At 30.5% G+C, this 19149-nt stretch overlaps 2 protein-coding genes across 2 annotated transcripts; one reads left to right on the forward strand and one right to left on the reverse strand.

Annotated features, from left to right (window-relative positions):
• Window positions 1-3034: 3034 nt before the first annotated feature.
• Window positions 3035-4286, forward strand: LOC140839983 (aquaporin TIP1-1-like). Its single transcript, XM_073207030.1, has 2 exons — window positions 3035-3501; window positions 3740-4286. The coding sequence occupies exons 1-2, from the start codon at window positions 3091-3093 to the stop codon at window positions 4106-4108; spliced, it is 780 nt and encodes a 259-aa protein (XP_073063131.1). The 5' UTR covers window positions 3035-3090; the 3' UTR covers window positions 4109-4286.
• Window positions 4287-14861: 10575 nt separating this feature from the next.
• On the reverse strand, window positions 14862-19109 carry LOC140839984 (protein SOSEKI 3-like). The gene is made up of 6 exons (XM_073207031.1): window positions 18361-19109; window positions 18089-18158; window positions 17869-17984; window positions 16610-17522; window positions 15427-15729; window positions 14862-15315 (listed from the first exon to the last, which is right to left on the reverse strand). The coding sequence occupies exons 1-6, from the start codon at window positions 18569-18571 to the stop codon at window positions 15249-15251; spliced, it is 1680 nt and encodes a 559-aa protein (XP_073063132.1). The 5' UTR covers window positions 18572-19109; the 3' UTR covers window positions 14862-15248.
• Window positions 19110-19149: the final 40 nt, after the last annotated feature.

Here is a 19149-nt window from a genome sequence, read left to right on the forward strand (position 1 = left end):
ACTATTTGATAGATTTTAAATTTCCCAATTTAAAATTTTAAGTTTTTAAATCCTTGTAATAAATCCAAGGTCAGCAAATCAAAGACAACTCGAGTAAAAAGTTGATCGGCCTCACATCTTTTCATGCTTTTTGGGACTGGTTTTAAGATAGTACAAAATCTCTAGGCCATGGCCATGTTGCAATCAATTCCCCTAACGTGAGGTGTCATTCCACGATCTCATTATTACCAAAATAAAATAATGATAGCAAGACAAATAAGAGAAGTTTCCAGGTCGATTGCCTAAGATCTGCTTGCTTCGGAATATGCAAATTATTCATTGTTTATTTTGAAATCATAAACATATCTATTTCGAATATTTCGTGGGCTGATTTAAAATTTCGTGGGTTGATTTTTTTTTTTTTAATATATGAGATCTTTCTTGTATGCTATATTACATATTTTTATCGTATTAATGTTAATAATCAATCATTCCTATATATTATTTTGCATTTTGTCTTAGAAATTAGAGACTCAGTCTAGATTTATGGATCTTGGCTTTCAATAATTTGCATACAAGACTATTCCTCCCAAAATAAATTAAAATATTTTTTTGTATATTTTATTTAAATTCACTTTACTAGATGTGTTGGCATACAAATAAAAATTTTAAAAAACGGGGGGAAATTAAAAAAAAAAACGGGGGAAAAGGATAACTTGTCTCGACAAAAATTAGAAGAAGACAGAGAGAAAGTTATTCGGCTTAATTAATGTATCGGATATACTATTCTACCACACAAATTAAATTTTTAGTAGAAAATAATTTTTTTGCCCACAGAAATGTGTGATAGGTTTTTTAATCGATAATATAAATAAAATTATATAAGAAAATTATTTTAACACCCTTTTGCTTTATATCTTTATTTGTACATGTAACATGTGTGTTATCTTTACTTGGTATAATGAAGTACATATTATTGGAGTGCAACAATTATTTTCGTTTATAAAGTTATTAAAACAGCGATGTTAGAAATTGGAATTATTAAATGGTTTTATTAAGTTGTAACGTTCATAGACACTAACTATAATTTTTGGTAGCATTGTATCAGACGATATTAATATCATGAGATCATTTGCATGAGTAATAAGTTTATGTAATTATCAAAAAGCGTTGAAAATAAGAATCTTTCATAGAGGGTGATCGAAACTTATCGTTTGAGTTAACACGGTTTATATGATTTGTGATATAATGCTACTGCTAACTATATTAAAAAAATAAGTGTAAAGAGGCAAGTTTGCAGTTCAACAAACATTATATTATAGTTTATAAAAAGTTTAATATAAGTAAGAAATTTTAATAATTTATGTTTCTACCAAACGAATTGATTAAGCATTTGCATATGAGCTCACCTACTAGCTAGGACCACACCCAATGAGGACTGCTTTCCTTATAATATTGAAATTAATTTTAATTTAATTTACTATTTTTAAAAAGTTTTGTATACATCATTGGAGAACTTTCTTGATTTAAAAATGTCGACTGAATCTGGGTCCCAAATATGTGAGCTAGCTGATTCTATATCGTTCAATTTTTTATCAAGTTATATAGAGATTTTTGTCATCAATTTCCAATTGTTTGAAATTTAAAATCACCTTGCACATGCACTTTACAAATTACATAGTTTTATATTAAATAAAAAATATATTTGTTGAACTGCCTAATTTATGTTCAATTTTTCTCATCGAGTAAGTTTTCTGTGAGACGGTCTCACGAATCTTTATCTGTGAGACGGGTCAATCCTACTGATATTTACAATAAAAAGTAATACTCTTAATATAAAAAGTAATACTTTTTCATGAATGACTCAAATAAAATATTCGTCAAAGTAATACTCTTAATATAAAAATTAATACTTTTTCATGAATGAACCAAATAAGATATATGTCTCACAAAATATGACCTGTAAGACCGTCTCACACAAGTTTTTGCATTTCTCATCAAGTGCAACTCAATATATTCTAAAATATATATAGTATCATCTATATTCCATTATAGATTTTTCCCATATTGAGCACATTAATCTTTTTCTTTTTTGTATATGAATTATTGGTTAAAATTTGTGTTATTATGGTGAGACCAAGAATTCCCCAAAGGCCTTAGACTATTATTATTAATGTCATATCATTTAATAAATTATAAACAGTAGATGATGGGTATAGGAAACTCCCCCAAATTGATCTTATATTCTATCTATTTCAAAAGATAGATAGCCATATGTCATCCCATAAAAACAAATTTTAAAACTTAAGAGTTAATGTAATGATAATTATGTAAATTGGAGTCTTTTCGGCTGATACACCACGTAAATCCAAAAGGTGGCTGCCCAGTTCAACCTCTCGAATATTCTTCATTCGTCTCGCAGAACAGTCTCCAAACTACTACGAACAATCAGATGCAAATCGGCCACAAGACGTATCCAGACGGATTATGTTGCTTCGTCGATCATTATTTCACTAAACAATTAAGGATCGAGATTCATTCTCACGCATATATTTTTTGATTCTAAGATATAACGCATAAGTTGGATGACATGGCTTAGATTATTATATTCATCGTTTAAAATGTCTTAATAAATCTTTCCGAATATATGAACATCTGTCTATCTATCTAGATAGCCAAAAGGTTTCGGCGTTTCGTTGAGGAATATACCATTTACATCCATCGATCGTGAGACTCATTCGGAACTACCAACATCAACCTCACCACGTATATAGATATTTATGTATATATAATAATTTGTGTATATATACCAGCAAGACATCTATATATCCAATCACATCAAATAGATCATTTGACGTGGCCTTATCCAGTCGGGTACGTGCCAGTCAATTATTATGTTTTTGGCTTACCCCTTAGCTGTAGCCTGGCTCCACTGCCCAACCCATATTCCACAATTTTAATTTTTTTTAAATTATTAGGCCGCAGATTTCCACTGGGAACCGGATAGACCAGTCGCCCCTAGGCGCTATTTTCCAATATAAGCATGCACCCCAGGCTCGGTTGTCTCACTCACTTCGTCGACTACTCCATTTTCTGATCCTTGCAGAAGCCATGCCGCAGTCCAGCGAGTACTTCAACACTCCCCTCCGCCGCGTCGCGTTCGGTAACCGCAACGAATTCAGCCAGCCCGGCGCTGTGAAGGCGGCGTTGGCAGAGTTCATCAGCACCCTAATCTTCGTTTTCGCTGGAACTGGCTCTGGCTTGGCTTATAACAAGCTTACCGGGTCCGGACCAGCCTCTCCGTCCGGTCTTGTCGCGGCGGCGATTGCTCATGGTTTCGCACTGTTCGTGGCGGTTGCTGTTGCTGCTAACATCTCCGGCGGTCACGTCAACCCTGCGGTCACTTTCGGATTGTTTGTTGGTGGGAATATCAGTCTTATTCGTGGTGTTCTGTATATTATCGCTCAGTTGCTTGGCTCCATCGTCGCCGTCTTACTCCTCACCGTGTCGACTGGTACCTGGGTATGTTTGTTCCTTTTGGTAGTGAATTTTTTTCAAACTCTTTCACGGCTCCGATTTCACCTTTCTTAAGTCTACCTTTTGTTTTGTTCTTATAATAGTCAAAACGTTGGATATTGTTAACGTATCTGGCCGTGAAAGAGTATATTTTCACGTGAAAAGTCATAAGATCGATGATTTTGGTGGATTTTTCTTGATATCGAGAATGATTACATGACAACCGTTCTTACATGTTAAACAGGCAATCCCTACATTCGGCGTCACCGGAGTATCAGTATGGAGTGCGTTCGTTTTCGAAATTGTGATGACTTTCGGGCTTGTGTACACTGTGTACGCCACCGCTGCTGACCCAAAGAAAGGTGAAATCGGAATCATAGCACCCATTGCAATCGGTTTAATCGTTGGAGCCAACATCCTGGCCGGCGGACCTTTCACCGGTGCCGCAATGAATCCCGCTGTGGCGTTCGGCCCTGCTTTGGTGAGCTTCACATGGTCTTACCACTGGATTTACTGGGCCGGACCACTGATCGGCGGCGGGCTCGCCGGAATTGTGTATGAGGTCTTCTTCATCAGCCATTCTCACGAGCAAGTGCCCGGCGATGATTACTGAGTGCCATCGAAAGAGACTTGCATGTTCTCATACTTTGTTTGATATCTCTGTATTTGCTTAATTTGTGAGGTTTTCTTTTGTCCATCCTTTCGCTTGTCTTTGTGCTATGAATTGTACCACGTGAGTTTGATATGTTGTAGGCCTTCCCTTTTAGCCAAATAAAGAATTATATTATTTATTTATGAATAATAATAAAAATAATAATAATAATAACAAAAGGCCATTGAAATAATTTTGAGGAGCTATTAAATTTGAAGTAAATGTTTTATTAGTTGTCAACATATACTTTTTGCAAGGACTGTATATCCCAAAGTAGTAGAAATAATAAACTTTTTCATTTAAAAATGTAACAAAAGAGAAGACCATTCGAGCTAGCACACCGACTCAAATATATTAATGGGGCATTTATTTGGTTTGGTAATTGACATTTTTTATACAGTATATAATACTATATCAAAAACCTATATCGTAGTTGGTTGAGTAGGTGATTTATTATTTGTGGTTAGAAGTTTATTTTTTTATTAACATTTTTTCGAACGAGCCATAGTATGTCGAAGTGTAGCGAGTGTGTATTCCATAGTTGGAAAAAAAAAAAACTAAATTATGTACAATTTGTGTGTGACTTTCTTACCTTAATGGTATAAAGAGGTTGTAAATTGGTTTATGAACTTTTTTCATGTAATCGGTTAGAATATTCCAGGTTTGGTATGATATTGTATAGATCATTTTGTGAATTCTCATCAAATTTTTATTGTTAGATAACCAAAAGTATATCGGGCCACTTTGGTGAACAAATTTTTGAATCGGGTATTTATTTTCATTGAATTTGATCAATTAATGGATTAAGTTTTATAACAAATTTTATCAGTGAGTAAAAGTTATAATAATTTTGTCATTATAGTGATTAGTTTCTAAATCAATCAATAACATTTATCTACATTCAACAGCGATTTATTTATTTAAAGTTGGTCAACAAAATAAAAATAGACACAAGTAATAATTTGCTAAATAGATTGTCGAAATATCTTCTCACATATACCATACTAGCTAGGTTTTTTTTTTTCACCAAAAAAAAACATTTTGAGACGATTTTACGGATTATTTTTACGAGACAGATCTTAGGCAAAAACTTGTGTGAGACGGTATCACGTATCGTATTTTATGAGACAGATGTCTTGTTTGGGTCATCCATGAAAAAATATTACTTTTTATTGTAAAAATTTGTAAAATTGACACGTTACTCAGATAAAGATTAATGAGAACGTTATATCTTGAAGTTGATATGATTCATAAAAAAAAATATATATATACAAACATTTCATCATATACTTTTTTTTTTTTTTTTAACGTTTCAAGAGCCTGAGAAAATGATTGATATTCATGAAATAAAAGATATTCAGGATTACAAAATTATATTTAAAATGATTTGTTTTAGTGGTGGGCACCAGAAGGTGACACCTTTTCCACATCTCGAAGACTCGGCCGCTGGTTTTTCAAAATAAAGGACAAAGAATAGAATTACCTCGCCGTCCCTTTTCTACGGACAAAGCCAACTTATTTGCTACATACGTCACGTTGCAAAGGATAGAGGAAATTATTAATTAAATAATTTAGTGCTAAATATGATTTTATTGAATAGGAATTCGGCTTTGGTTATTGCTATTAATATGGATAGTATTTTTGTCTATTTAATATATGATACATCAATTGAATGATGAATTATGATCATTCATTTATATATTATCATGATTGAATGGATGACCATGATACAAAACTATGAATTTTAGGAAAATTCGGGATTTATTATTTAAGGTCCATAAAAATAAGGGGAAATACACAGAATTAGTAGAAATAAAGTGAAAAATCGAATTAATTGTGGTTATATTTTGGGTAATTTGTAGAAAAATACATCTGTCCAAGATTAATTTAACATTCAGTACCCAACAGTTTTTTTTTGAAATTTAGTACCTGACAAAACACCAACTTAGCTTTTACTACATATTTCATGCATTTTTACATTTTTACCCTTTCAATTAATAAAAAAAGTATATAAATACTTATTTTGGTTGCACATCTTCTCTTTCCACTCATCAATCCCGATTCATTTGGATGACTTGTATATTTAATTTAAATATTTTTTATTAAAAAAAACAAATTCACAACTAATTGAATTTTTTGAAATACTTAGTTTTACTTATGAAATACTTAATTTCAATTTTAAAATACTTGATTTAGTAAATGAAATACTCAGAATGTTTATTAAAAACTGGATATTCGAATATACATTTAAAAAAAAACCGCAACTAATTGAATTTTTTGAAATACTTAGTTTTACTTGTCAAATACTTAATTTCAATTTTAAAATACTTGATTTAGTAAATGAAATACTCAGAATGTGTATTAAAAACCTGGATATTCGAGTATGCATTTTAAAAAAAAACTTTACGCAACTAATTGAATTTTTTGAAATACTTAGTTTTACTTATGAAATACTTAATTTAAATTTTAAAATACTTGATTTAGTAAATGAAATACTCAGAATGTGTATTAAAAAGCTGGATATTTGAATATGCATTTAAAAAAAAAATCGTAACTAACTGAATTTTTTGAAATACTTAGTTTTACTTGTGAAATACTTACTTTTAATTTTAAAACTACTTGATTTAGAAAATGAAATACTCAGAATGTGTATTAAAAACTGGATATTCGAATATGCATTTAAAAAAAAAAACAAATTTGCAACTAATTGAATTTTTGAAATACTTAGTTTTACTTATGAAATACTTAATTTTAATTTTAAAATACTTGATTTATTAAATGAAATACTCAGAATGTGTATTAAAAAGCTGGATATTCGAATATGCATTTAAAAAACAAAAACAAATTCGCAACTAATTGAATTTTTTGAAATACTTAGTTTTATTTGTGAAATACTTAATTTAAATTTTAAAATACTTGATTTAGTAAATGAAATACTCAGAATGTGTATTAAAAAGCTGGATATTCGAATATGCATTTAAAAAAAAAAAATCGTAACTAACTGAATTTTTTGAAATACTTAGTTTTACTTGTGAAATACTTACTTTTAATTTTAAAACTACTTGATTTAGAAAATGAAATACTCAGAATGTGTATTAAAAACTGGATATTCAAATATGCATTTAAAAAAAAACAAATTCGCAAATAATTGAATTTTTGAAATACTTAGTTTTACTTATGAAATACTTAATTTTAATTTTAAAATACTTGATTGTATTAAAAAGCTGGATATTCGAATATGCATTTAAAAAACAAAAATAAATTCGTAACTAATTGAATTTTTTGAAATTCTTAGTTTTATTTGTGAAATACTTAATTGTAATTTTAAAATACTTGATTTAGTAAATGAAATACTCAGAATGTGTATTAAAAAACTGGATATTCGAATATACATTTAAAAAAAAAATCGCAACTAATTGAATTTTTTGAAATACTTAGTTTTACTTGTGAAATACTTAATTTTAATTTTAAAATACTTGATTTAGTAAATGAAATACTCAGAATGTGTATTAAAAAGCTGGATATTCGAATATGCATTTAAAAAAAAAACAAATTCGCAACTAATTGAATTTTTTGAAATACTTAGTTTTACTTGTGAAATAATTAATTTCAATTTTAAAATACTTGATTTTGTAAATGAAATACTCAGAATGTGTATTAAAAAACTGGATATTCGAATATACAACGCAAGTTCACCAAATGCTCGCATTTCCATCCAAGATCCATTTGGATGAAATGTTTATTTCATTTAATTATTTTTTTTTTTTTGTTAAAAATCAAATTCGCAACTAAGCATTGAACTTTTTCAAGTACCTAGTTTTACTTGCGAAATACCTAATTTCAATTTTAAAATACTTGATTTGGTAAATGAGATACTCAGAATGAGTATTAAAATACTGGAAATTCGAATATGCAACGTAAGTTCACCAAATGCTCGCATTCTATCCAAGATGCATTTGGATGACATGTTCATTTTATTTATATATTTTCTTTATTTTTTTTAAAAAAAATTCGCAACTAAGTATTGAACTTTTTCAAGTACTTAGTTTTATCTGCGAAATAATTAATTTCAGTTTTAAAATACTTGATTTGGTAGATGAGATACTCATAATGAGTATTAAAATACTGGATATTCGAATATGTAGCGTAAATTCACCAAGTGCTCACGTTTCCATCCAAGATGCATTTGGATGACATGTTCAAGGACTTTTCAGCAGCCACAAAGCTTTGAAAAAGAAAAAAGGCTTAGAGCGAAGATTTGTAGATTTCCGGACAATGTTCTTCAAGAGAATATCCCGTGATAGGAACAAGTAACTTAATCCGTGTATTTAAAATTTACAGATAAATATGAAGTCGGATATACGTCGATAGTCATAGTTCAGTAGGTCGAAAGCTAGTGGATTTAATAAAACGACATGCAATTCACCCTTGATAAATAATTAAAGAGATTTAATTACTTCATTGAGTTGAATTAGTTTGGCATAGCTTGAGAGGGCGTGTTCAATTGGATATGAAATCTCGTCGAAAGCATAGATCATTGTCGAACGAATTAAGTAGTTTAGCGAGGGGTAAATGAAATACTTAGAATGTTGTATTAAAATACTGGCCAATCATGACTGAATTTACGTTGCATATTCGAATATCCAGTATTCTATCACATATTATGAGTATCTCAATTACCAAATCAATTATTTTAAAATTAAAATTAGGTATTTCGCAAATAAAAGTAAGTACTTCAAAATGTTCCATGTTTAGTGATCGAGCAAAACTTTCATTGTAAAATTCTTAGTGATCGAGCAAAACTTCAAAATGTTCAATGCTTAGTTGCGAATTTTTTTTAAAAAAAAATAAAGAAAATATCTAAATAAAATGAACATGTCATCCAAATGCATCTTGGATAGAATGTGAGCATTTGATGAACTTACGTTGCATATTCGAATTTTCAGTATTTTAATACTCATTCTGAGTATCTCATTTACCAAATCAAGTATTTTAAAATTGAAATTAGGTATTTCGCAAATAAAAGTAAGTACTTGACAAAGTTCAATGCTTAGTTGCGAAATTATTTTTTTAACAATAAAAAAAATAATTAAATGAAATGAACATGTCATCCAAATAGATCTTGGATGGAAATGCGAGCATTTGGTGAACTTGCGTTGTATATTCGAATATCCGGTTTTTTATACACATTCTGAGTATTTCATTTACTAAATCAAGTATTTTAAAAATTAAAATTAAGTATTTCACAACTAAAAGTAATTATTTCAAAAAATTCAATTAGTTGCGACTTTTTTTTAAATGCATATTCGAATATCCAGTTTTTTAATATACATTCTGAGTATTTCATTTACAAAATCAAATATTTTAAAATTGAAATTAATTATTTCACAAGTAAAACTAAGTATTTCAAAAAATTCAATTAGTTGCGAATTTGTTTCTTTTAAATGCATATTTGAATATCCAGTTTTTAATACACATTATGAGTATTTCATCTACTAAATCAAGTATTTTAAAATTAAAATTAAGTATTTCACAAGTAAAACTAAGTATTTAAAAAATTCAATTAGTTGCGAATTTTTTTTTTAAATGCATATTCGAATATCCAATTTTTTAATACACATTCTGAGTATTTCATTTACTAAATCAAGTATTTTAAAATGAAATGAACATGTCATCCAAATGTATCTTGAAAGGAAATGCGAGCATTTGGTGAACTTACGTTACATATTCGAATATCCAGTATTTTAATGCAACATTCTAAGTATTTCATTTACCCTTCGCTAAACTACTTAATTGGTTCGACAATGATCTATGCTTTCGACGAGATTTCATATCCAATTGAACACGCCCTCTCAAGCTATGCCAAACTAATTCAACTCAGTGAAGTAATTAAATCTCTTTAATTATTTATCAAGGGTGAATTGCATGTCGTTTTATTAAATCCACTAGCTTTCGACCTACTGAACTATGACTATCGACGTATATCCGACTTCATATTTATCTGTAAATTTTAAATACACGGATTAAGTTACTTGTTCCTATCACGGGATATTCTCTTAAAGAACATTGTCCGGAAATCTTCAAATCTTCGCTCTAAGCCTTTTTTCTTTTTCAAAGCTTTGTGGCTGCTGAAAAGTCCTTGAACATGTCATCCAAATGCATCTTGGATGGAAACGTGAGCACTTGGTGAATTTACGCTACATATTCGAATATCCAGTATTTTAATACTCATTATGAGTATCTCATCTACCAAATCAAGTATTTTAAAACTGAAATTAATTATTTCGCAGATAAAACTAAGTACTTGAAAAAGTTCCATACTTAGTTGCGAATTTTTTTTTAAAAAAATAAAGAAAATATATAAATAAAATGAACATGTCATCCAAATGCATATTGGATAGAATGCGAGCATTTGGTGAACTTACGTTGCATATTCGAATTTTCAGTATTTTAATACTCATTCTGAGTATCTCATTTACCAAATCAAGTATTTTAAAATTGAAATTAGGTATTTCGCAAGTAAAACTAGGTACTTGAAAAAGTTCAATGCTTAGTTGCGAATTTGATTTTTAACAAAAAAAAATAATTAAATGAAATAAACATTTCATCCAAATGAATCTTGGATGGAAATGCGAGCATTTGGTGAACTTGCGTTGTATATTCGAATATCCAGTTTTTTAATACACATTCTGAGTATTTCATTTACAAAATCAAGTATTTTAAAATTGAAATTAATTATTTCACAAGTAAAACTAAGTATTTCAAAAAATTCAATTAGTTGCGAATTTGTTTTTTTTTTTTTAAATGCATATTCGAATATCTAGCTTTTTAATACACATTCTGAGTATTTCATTTACTAAATCAAGTATTTTAAAATTAAAATTAAGTATTTCACAAGTAAAACTAAGTATTTCAAAAAATTCAATTAGTTGCGATTTTTTTTTTAAATGTTTATTCGAATATCCAGTTTTTTAATACACATTCTGAGTATTTCATTTACTAAATCAAGTATTTTAAAATTACAATTAAGTATTTCACAAATAAAACTAAGTATTTCAAAAAATTCAATTAGTTACGAATTTATTTTTGTTTTTTAAATGCATATTCGAATATCCAGCTTTTTAATACACATTCTGAGTATTTCATTTAATAAATCAAATATTTTAAAATTAAAATTAAGTATTTCATAAGTAAAACTAAGTATTTCAAAAATTCAATTAATTGCGAATTTGTTTTTTTTTAAATGCATATTTGAATATCCAGTTTTTAATACACATTCTGAGTATTTCATTTTCTAAATCAAGTAGTTTTAAAATTAAAAGTAAGTATTTCACAAGTAAAACTAAGTATTTCAAAAAATTCAGTTAGTTACGATTTTTTTTTAAAATGCATATTCGAATATCCAGCTTTTTAATACACATTGTGAGTATTTCATTTACTAAATCAAGTATTTTAAAATTTAAATTAAGTATTTCACAAATAAAACTAAGTATTTCAAAATTAGTTGCGAATTTGTTTTTGTTTTTTAAATGCATATTCGAATATCCAGCTTTTTAATACACATTCTGAGTATTTCATTTAATAAATCAAGTATTTTAAAATTAAAATTAAGTATTTCATAAGTAAAACTAAGTATTTCAAAAATTCAATTAGTTGCGAATTTGTTTTTTTTTTTAAAATGCATATTCGAATATCCAGTTTTTAATACACATTCTGAGTATTTCATTTTCTAAATCAAGTAGTTTTAAAATTAAAAGTAAGTATTTCCCAAGTAAAACTAAGTATTTCAAAAAATTCAGTTTGTTACGATTTTTTTTTAAATGCATATTCGAATATCCAGCTTTTTAATACACATTCTGAGTATTTCATTTATTAAATCAAGTATTTTAAAATTGAAATTAAGTATTTCATAAGTAAAACTAAGTATTTCAAAAAATTCAATTAGTTGTGAATTTGTTTTTTTTTTAATAAAAAATATTTAAATTAAATATACAAGTCATCCAAATGAATCGGGATTGATGAGTGGAAAGAGAAGATGTGCAACCAAAATAAGTATTTATATACTTTTTTTATTAATTGAAAGGGTAAAAATGTAAAAATGCATGAAATATGTAGTAAAAGCTAAGTTGGTGTTTTGTCAGGTACTAAATTTAAAAAAAAAACTGTTGGGTACTGAATCTTAAATTAATCTTGCACAGATGTATTTTTCTACAAATTACCCTTATATTTTGCTATTATTTTCGGTTGCAGTATTTCGAAAAGAAAATGCTTTGGTGATAGACTAGTTTCTTGCTAGTCGCTATACTGCCATACAAATGAATTGGCCAAATTCAATGTGCGGCATGAATAATGTTGAATTATTACAGATTGTTAATTACGTGATTCAATCTCTGTACTATATAAATATAAATTAGTCAACTTCTATTAAATTTGTTCAATGTAATTTTAAAACTTGTAAAATGAAAGGTCATAAAAGCGCAATCCGTCGATTTCTCATGCTCCAAGTCATCGGACGATGCTGGCCTCAAAACTTCTATATATATATATATATTTCAACTTCTATTGAAATATATATATATATATATATATATATATATATATATATATATATATATATATATATATATATATATATATATATATATATATATATATTTATATATTTCAATTTTATATATCTTAAGAAATAATAATAAATATAGATTTATACAATCAAAAAATTCTTCCACATAATTTTTGACTTCTCTTATATCTATTTTCCAAGCTCTTACGATTCAATATTATTATTTCATTGTTATATTTAAGTGAATGATTATATTTTTATTGAATAATGGTAAACATGTTGGAGTTCCTATATTAAATTTCTGGGGTTACTAATATGGTCTCATATATTCTTATTATTTAGATGAATCAATTATACTTATATTTATAATAATAAGTAATATTTTTTATATAAAAAATAATATTTTTATATAGATGACTTTAATAAAATATATATCACATAAAATTAATTTGTAAAATTATATCATCAAATTTTTTGTTGAGTGAGTCTCATATGAGACCGATATTCACAATAAAAAGTAATATTCTCAGTATAAAAAGTAATACTTTTTCATGGGTGACCCAAATAAGAGATCCGTCTCACAAATACGATTAGTATAAAAAGTAATACTTTATTGGCGGATCAAATCAATAACTATCTATGACTGAAGTTTAATAAAGAAAAATATAAATGATGATGACGACGGCGACGTTGACGATAATAATAATAATACAAGAGCCTTTAAAACCTAATTTTGTGCTGGAAAATTCGATTTCTGAGTAGAACTAATGGAGAAGGGAAGAAGAAGAAGAAAACCCTTTATGGGCTTAATGTCATTTCATATCAATCTTTTCTTATTTAACAACTTTATGTTAGTGGTTAAAATAGGCGTTTGAGTTATAATAAGTTTTAAAAAACACCTTAATATAATGAATTAATATAAACAAAACATAGACTAAAATTTCACTCTGATTCTGATGATGGTGCCAGGATAAGAATAACATATGGGCAGCTAATATAGGTCCACTCACAACTGGTTCCACAAAGCTATATATATATATATATATATATATATACAGTTTTGTTATCCTGCACACCCACCGTGCACACCTCCGTGAGCACCTATGAGGTGTCACTCACCCATTGGATGCGCAATTTTTCTATATTCCATCACATCCAATAGGTGAGTGACACCTCATAGGTGCTCACGGAGGTGTGCACGGTGGGTGTGCAGGATAACAAAACTGATATATATATATATATATATATATATATATATATATATATATATATATATATATATATTAAACTAATATTTTAATTTCTTTGAAATTATTTTCTTGTTGGGAGTTGTAATTGTTGGTACCAAGAAAAAATATGTCGAGAATGAAGGACAACCACATTCTATATTTGTGTTGGAAGCAAAATTGTTGATTTTTCGGAATATAAAGAAATTAAGATAGGATCTACTCATGTAAACTACAGTTGGAGACCTTTTTGATGAATATGTTGAAATCCTCTTGATTTTTCTATGTTATATCTGAAGTGATTTCCTCTTAACTATCATTGTAATGCGGAGGAGTAGTTTTTTATTAGACAAAAATTTGTGTGAGACGGTCTCACGGGTCGTATTTGTGAGACGGATCTTTTATTGGGTCATCCATAAAAAAATATTAATTTTTATGCTAAGAATATTACTTTTTATTGTGAATATCGATAAGGTTGACCATCTCACGGATAAAGATTCGTAAGACCGTCTCACAAGAGACCTACTCATTAAATAGCTTTTTTCCCGGACTCTTCTGTGAAAACTTAATATAATGTTGTGATATGAGAAAAATTCGTCGCCTAACTCAAAATCCTATTAAACAAGGTCAAAAATATCACACATAAATCGGAGTACTCAATCCATTGATTCTGTTTTCAAACAAATCAATTTTACAATAAATCAAAATAACGAAGACATCATAATTTCTTAAAAACGAAAATTAATAAAAGTCAAACGAGCTAAATTGTTTAGAAAATATTAATACATGTATGGAATGATATTATTTTTTCCATAAATTATTCGTGAAAAATAAAATAAATATATTTAAAATTATCTTATCATTTGATCTCAGAAAAATATATCCTTGTGATTGGATTTAATCTATGTGTGTATTTTTTCAGGGGAAAAAATTAACGAATATTGGATCAATTAAACTGATATTTCCAAAGTCAGAAACCAAATTACAAAATAAGTCAAAGCCAATTTTCTGAACTAGATCGATTCGATCTATTATTTCTATCCAATCTTGTAAATGCTAAAGCTACCATTGCTTCTGAATTAAATAAAAGATCCACTTGAAACCATTAGATCCAACCATAAGTATGGGTTCAAAAATCATGCACCAATGCAAACTCCTCCAGTTTCCACAGCTTGTAACCCATGTTCGTAGGCGACAGACTCACAAGAAATTCGACAACAAACGGAGAGAGCCATTGGATAGAACAAGGTAGCGACACCACCTCCATGGACTCTGCACAAATTTCTACCTCCTAAATCATCATACATGCCCCCTAAGAGTTGCATTCGCCCTCGTACGATGCTTTGGATTGTATTATAACCCGAGCTCCAGAAGCAAGCCTGTTTCACAAAACGAGAAAGCAAAAATCTCAAGCTATATGAATAAAAAAAAGGTAGTTAACTAATAAGTTTGAGAGCAAGAACTAAAGATTGAGACGAGTTGGAACTTAACTTTCTTCGATTTTGATCACATTTTCCTCTCCATTTCTGCAGGATTCTGGTTTCATTGATTGTTTTTGTCCCATGAGAGGCTCGATGCTTCTCTTGCTCCCATCGTCGGATGTTCCAGATGTAATGCTTTTTGAAATTTCAGTTGCATCAGATGAGATTCTAGATACATCGGAAAGAGGAGATCTCGTAGATTCGTTTTTTGGCTTGGTAGTTAAAGAAGCCTTGATGGATCTTGGAATGCACTTTAATTGAAAGGAACTTGCTTCTTCCTTGTAATCAACAAGATCAATTTGTTGAATACTTCTGCTTGGCAAATGATTTTATTCATCTCAGAGAAGATACAAGTATTTAAGAAAACGTTGGTTTGAAAGGGTAATGGTAAAATCCTCGAAGCAAGAGATCATTTCACGTTTTTAATAAGTCTGCACAGCAATTTCATGACCCAATAATCTTTATAACATAGCGAACATCTATAAGTTTTGTGAGTATGGGGATTATTACTACCTAACATATCAATTCACTAAGCCATAAAGAGAGATATATATTGAGCACGACATTGTAAAACATTCAACTCATGGCATCGAGTAATCATGGGATCGCATGAAAAAGAAAAAGTTTCTGAAGCCTCAGCCATGAGATTGCCCACCGGCAGGAGTTAGAATTAGTGCCGAAGTAAAAAGTCAAATTTTTAGACCATTTTATTTCGTGGAGGGTGGAAGATCCTTATGTTTTGTCATATACACCATAGGCAAATGTTAGGGACTATATTATTATGGACCCTAATATATTGGACATAGGCCCAAGAGTCTCAATGCCCATGGAAGAATCTAGATGTGTGAGAGAAGTAGAATAAAATGGGGAGTCGTAGCAAGTTAGAGGCATTCTGTTAATTTGTCCTTTCTGAGTATTTACTAGCTTGTGCTATGGGTAAGGAGAGTGAGTGTAGTTTTCTTGTAAAAGGATTCTAACCTTGGCTGAGATATTTCTTAGATTATATTTCATATTAAATAAATCCGTCTTCCTTTTCTATTAGTCAATATTTCTTAGATCCTAATAGAAAAAATATGTATGTACATGTAAAAGTGTAGGGTAGGGCAGGACCAATAGCACCTGCCTGCTACCTCACCCACCACCAGTTGGGTTGCCAACCGAATGTAAAGCTGAACAGAGAAGATAAACGGACCTGTCAGCTTTGTCTGATAAAGATCGTTGTTGGGTGGGTATTCCCTCCTTGTACATACTCATTTCAACAAAGCTGCCACTAAAGTATCCTTTATCTTCCAATTTCGTGCTCTTTATACGAGGATTCTCTGCAAGGCAATCAAGATCTCCCAACATTGATGAAGTTGAGAACAACGGGGAGGAAAATTTGGAATGTGAAAAACTTGGCTTGTAAGTTGGAATGAGGCCAAAGCTATGATCTTTCATTGCAAATGAACCGCAAGAAATTAATTGCATTATTATATTTGAAGCCCTGTGTCTCACATTGGATGGCATTCGAAATTCCTCCTCTTCAAGAATGCTAAAGCTGTTGATCTTCATAGCATCAGCTCTAATGAGAGCCTCTAAGGTATTTACCCTACCACTCAAGTTTACTCTACCGCTAGAATTTACCCTACCACTTGATGATGCACTGGATGTGGAAGGAGTTGGCAAAACAACATCTCTGCAAATTTCCTCAGTTCCTTTTGTAGGAACTATCTGTCTTTGATGAGTATCGTTGGGTTCAGTATCTAACGTCCCATCATCAGTTGAAACACCTCTTGTACAAGTATCTCGAACTCGACTAGCTCTGCTGGCATTCTCCTCTGTTTGGGTTGAAGCATCGGCAAGACCATCATTTGCGTAAATCTTGTACTCTGTTAGGCTCAAAGAACCATTCCAAGGCGAGTTTTTCCCGGTGCTAGACTCTGGAGACAAGGCAAACGAGCAAGGACGTTGAAGTGGGGGAGATATTTCATCATCTTGAGAATTCTTTGTAGCTCTCCCATTCAAGCTAGATGAAGAAGACGATTCCTCCTGACTTCTGACAGAAGGTGGTTCTGGTAATGCTTTTTGATTCTCTAATATGACAGCTCCAGCAGGACTAAAGCGGCCTATAAAACAATAGGGCTAACTCATATTTTGCATAAAGTGAATATATTTCTGCATCAATCCCCCTCTCAGGAGTATAAAAATGTATGAGATAAATATGGCATTATTCTTTTTGCAAATTCCAAACGTACAGTTTTATGGTGTTGCTTTCTCAAATTGTTTAGGACAAGAGCAATGCCTTGGCCAATCCCAATATACATAAACTTCATAACTACGTATCAACCACAGGTCTAACTTCTCCCACCACTTTACAATACACCAACAAAACAATGCCACAGAGCGTATGCAATTACACCGTGCTGTACTAAAAAGCTTGCACATTATGCTAGAACAAAAAATCCTGCATACCAGAATTGGATTCTTCAAAGAACTCTGAGCCCTTGAGAACATATTCATTCCCACGAGCAGGAAGGATTAGATCATCAGCACAAAGATCATGCCACACAAAACCATTCTTATAACTCCTGCATTCACAAATTTACACTAAAATCTTTTAGCACGCTCTCCTAAAGACAAATAAATGTGAATTCCAAGTCAAACGATAAAAAGTTCATTGGATCCATTTTACCTCTTGCAAGACCAAGAATACATTGAGGCAATGCCTCTGCCTCTCAACCAATTAAGCCTTTCGATCACATCTTCAAAACAAACACAGAATGCAAGCTATCAAGAATTTCAGTCACATCTCCAAATTAAAACACGAAATTCAAAATTCAACCAATTAAGCTCTCAGCCGCATTTTCGAAACTTACGCAGAAGTAGTGGAAATTCAAGAAAATCTCAGACATCGATTGCTTGAAATTAAACAAATATCCACAATCAAACTGCATTTTTTGATACCTCGCAAGTAAAGACCATCAGGGGAGGTAAGTGGAACTTCGATAAAATGCGGATGCTCGAGCTGTGAATTCCTGCATAGGTAGTAAACTACCGGAACTTTGGCCTTCTGCTGTGGATGCTGATGGTTGTAGCGGTATTTGGGGGATTTTTCACTCCATAGAATAGCTCTTTCTGGGCTCACCTGCCTTTGTCTACTCGTTCTACCCTCCATTTCAGAAATCAACTTCGAAAGCTCTTAATTATCATAAATTTTTAAAGAAAACCCAACAAAGCCTTTTCGATTTTTCTCCCATCCATACACGCTGAAGTTCAAGCAAGATCTAACGATGATCTGAAATAGCTTAATCTCTCCCCACAGTCAACGCATACATGTACGTACCAGAAAACACAAACCAGACCAAATATTAAGAACAACTGTAACCAAACCCAGTTGCAGAACGACAACACGGGACCCCAAATTAAAGAAAAATATGTGGCTTATGTTCCTCTAAGCTTGACAGAAACGCAAAATCTAAAAAAAATTCAAATTGGGACACGCCCGCATTAAATGCATCAAGCCATCAGTAGTTTATCCTCTTCCCCACCACAAGCAACCACAGTGCGCTGGCGAAGGACATCAGACCTTGGGAATGATTGAGTAGAGGTAGAAGAAAGCAAAGAGTGGAGGAAGAAAGGGACAGGTGAACGGTCATGGAAGGAGCCGCTTATTTGGAGTATAGATTTTGTTATTTGCCTAATATTGCATGTATTTTGTATCTTTTGATTATTGTCTTTTTACGGTAACTGAAT

The sequence above is a fragment of the Primulina eburnea genome, chromosome 8, assembly GCF_022965805.1.
Source record: "Primulina eburnea isolate SZY01 chromosome 8, ASM2296580v1, whole genome shotgun sequence".
Taxonomy (NCBI): domain Eukaryota; kingdom Viridiplantae; phylum Streptophyta; class Magnoliopsida; order Lamiales; family Gesneriaceae; genus Primulina; species Primulina eburnea.

Coding starts and splice junctions, on each gene's coding strand:
- LOC140839983 (XM_073207030.1), top strand. CDS start 3,091: ATGCCGCAGTCCAGCGAGTACTTCAACACTCCCCTCCGCCGCGTCGCG. Junction 3,502..3,739: donor CCGTGTCGACTGGTACCTGG/GTATGTTTGTTC, acceptor CATGTTAAACAG/GCAATCCCTACATTCGGCGT.
- LOC140839984 (XM_073207031.1), bottom strand. CDS start 18,571: ATGGAGGGTAGAACGAGTAGACAAAGGCAGGTGAGCCCAGAAAGAGCT. Junction 18,159..18,360: donor TGATGGTCTTTACTTGCGAG/GTATCAAAAAAT, acceptor TTTGTTTTGAAG/ATGTGATCGAAAGGCTTAAT. Junction 15,316..15,426: donor GTGATCAAAATCGAAGAAAG/TTAAGTTCCAAC, acceptor TTTGTGAAACAG/GCTTGCTTCTGGAGCTCGGG.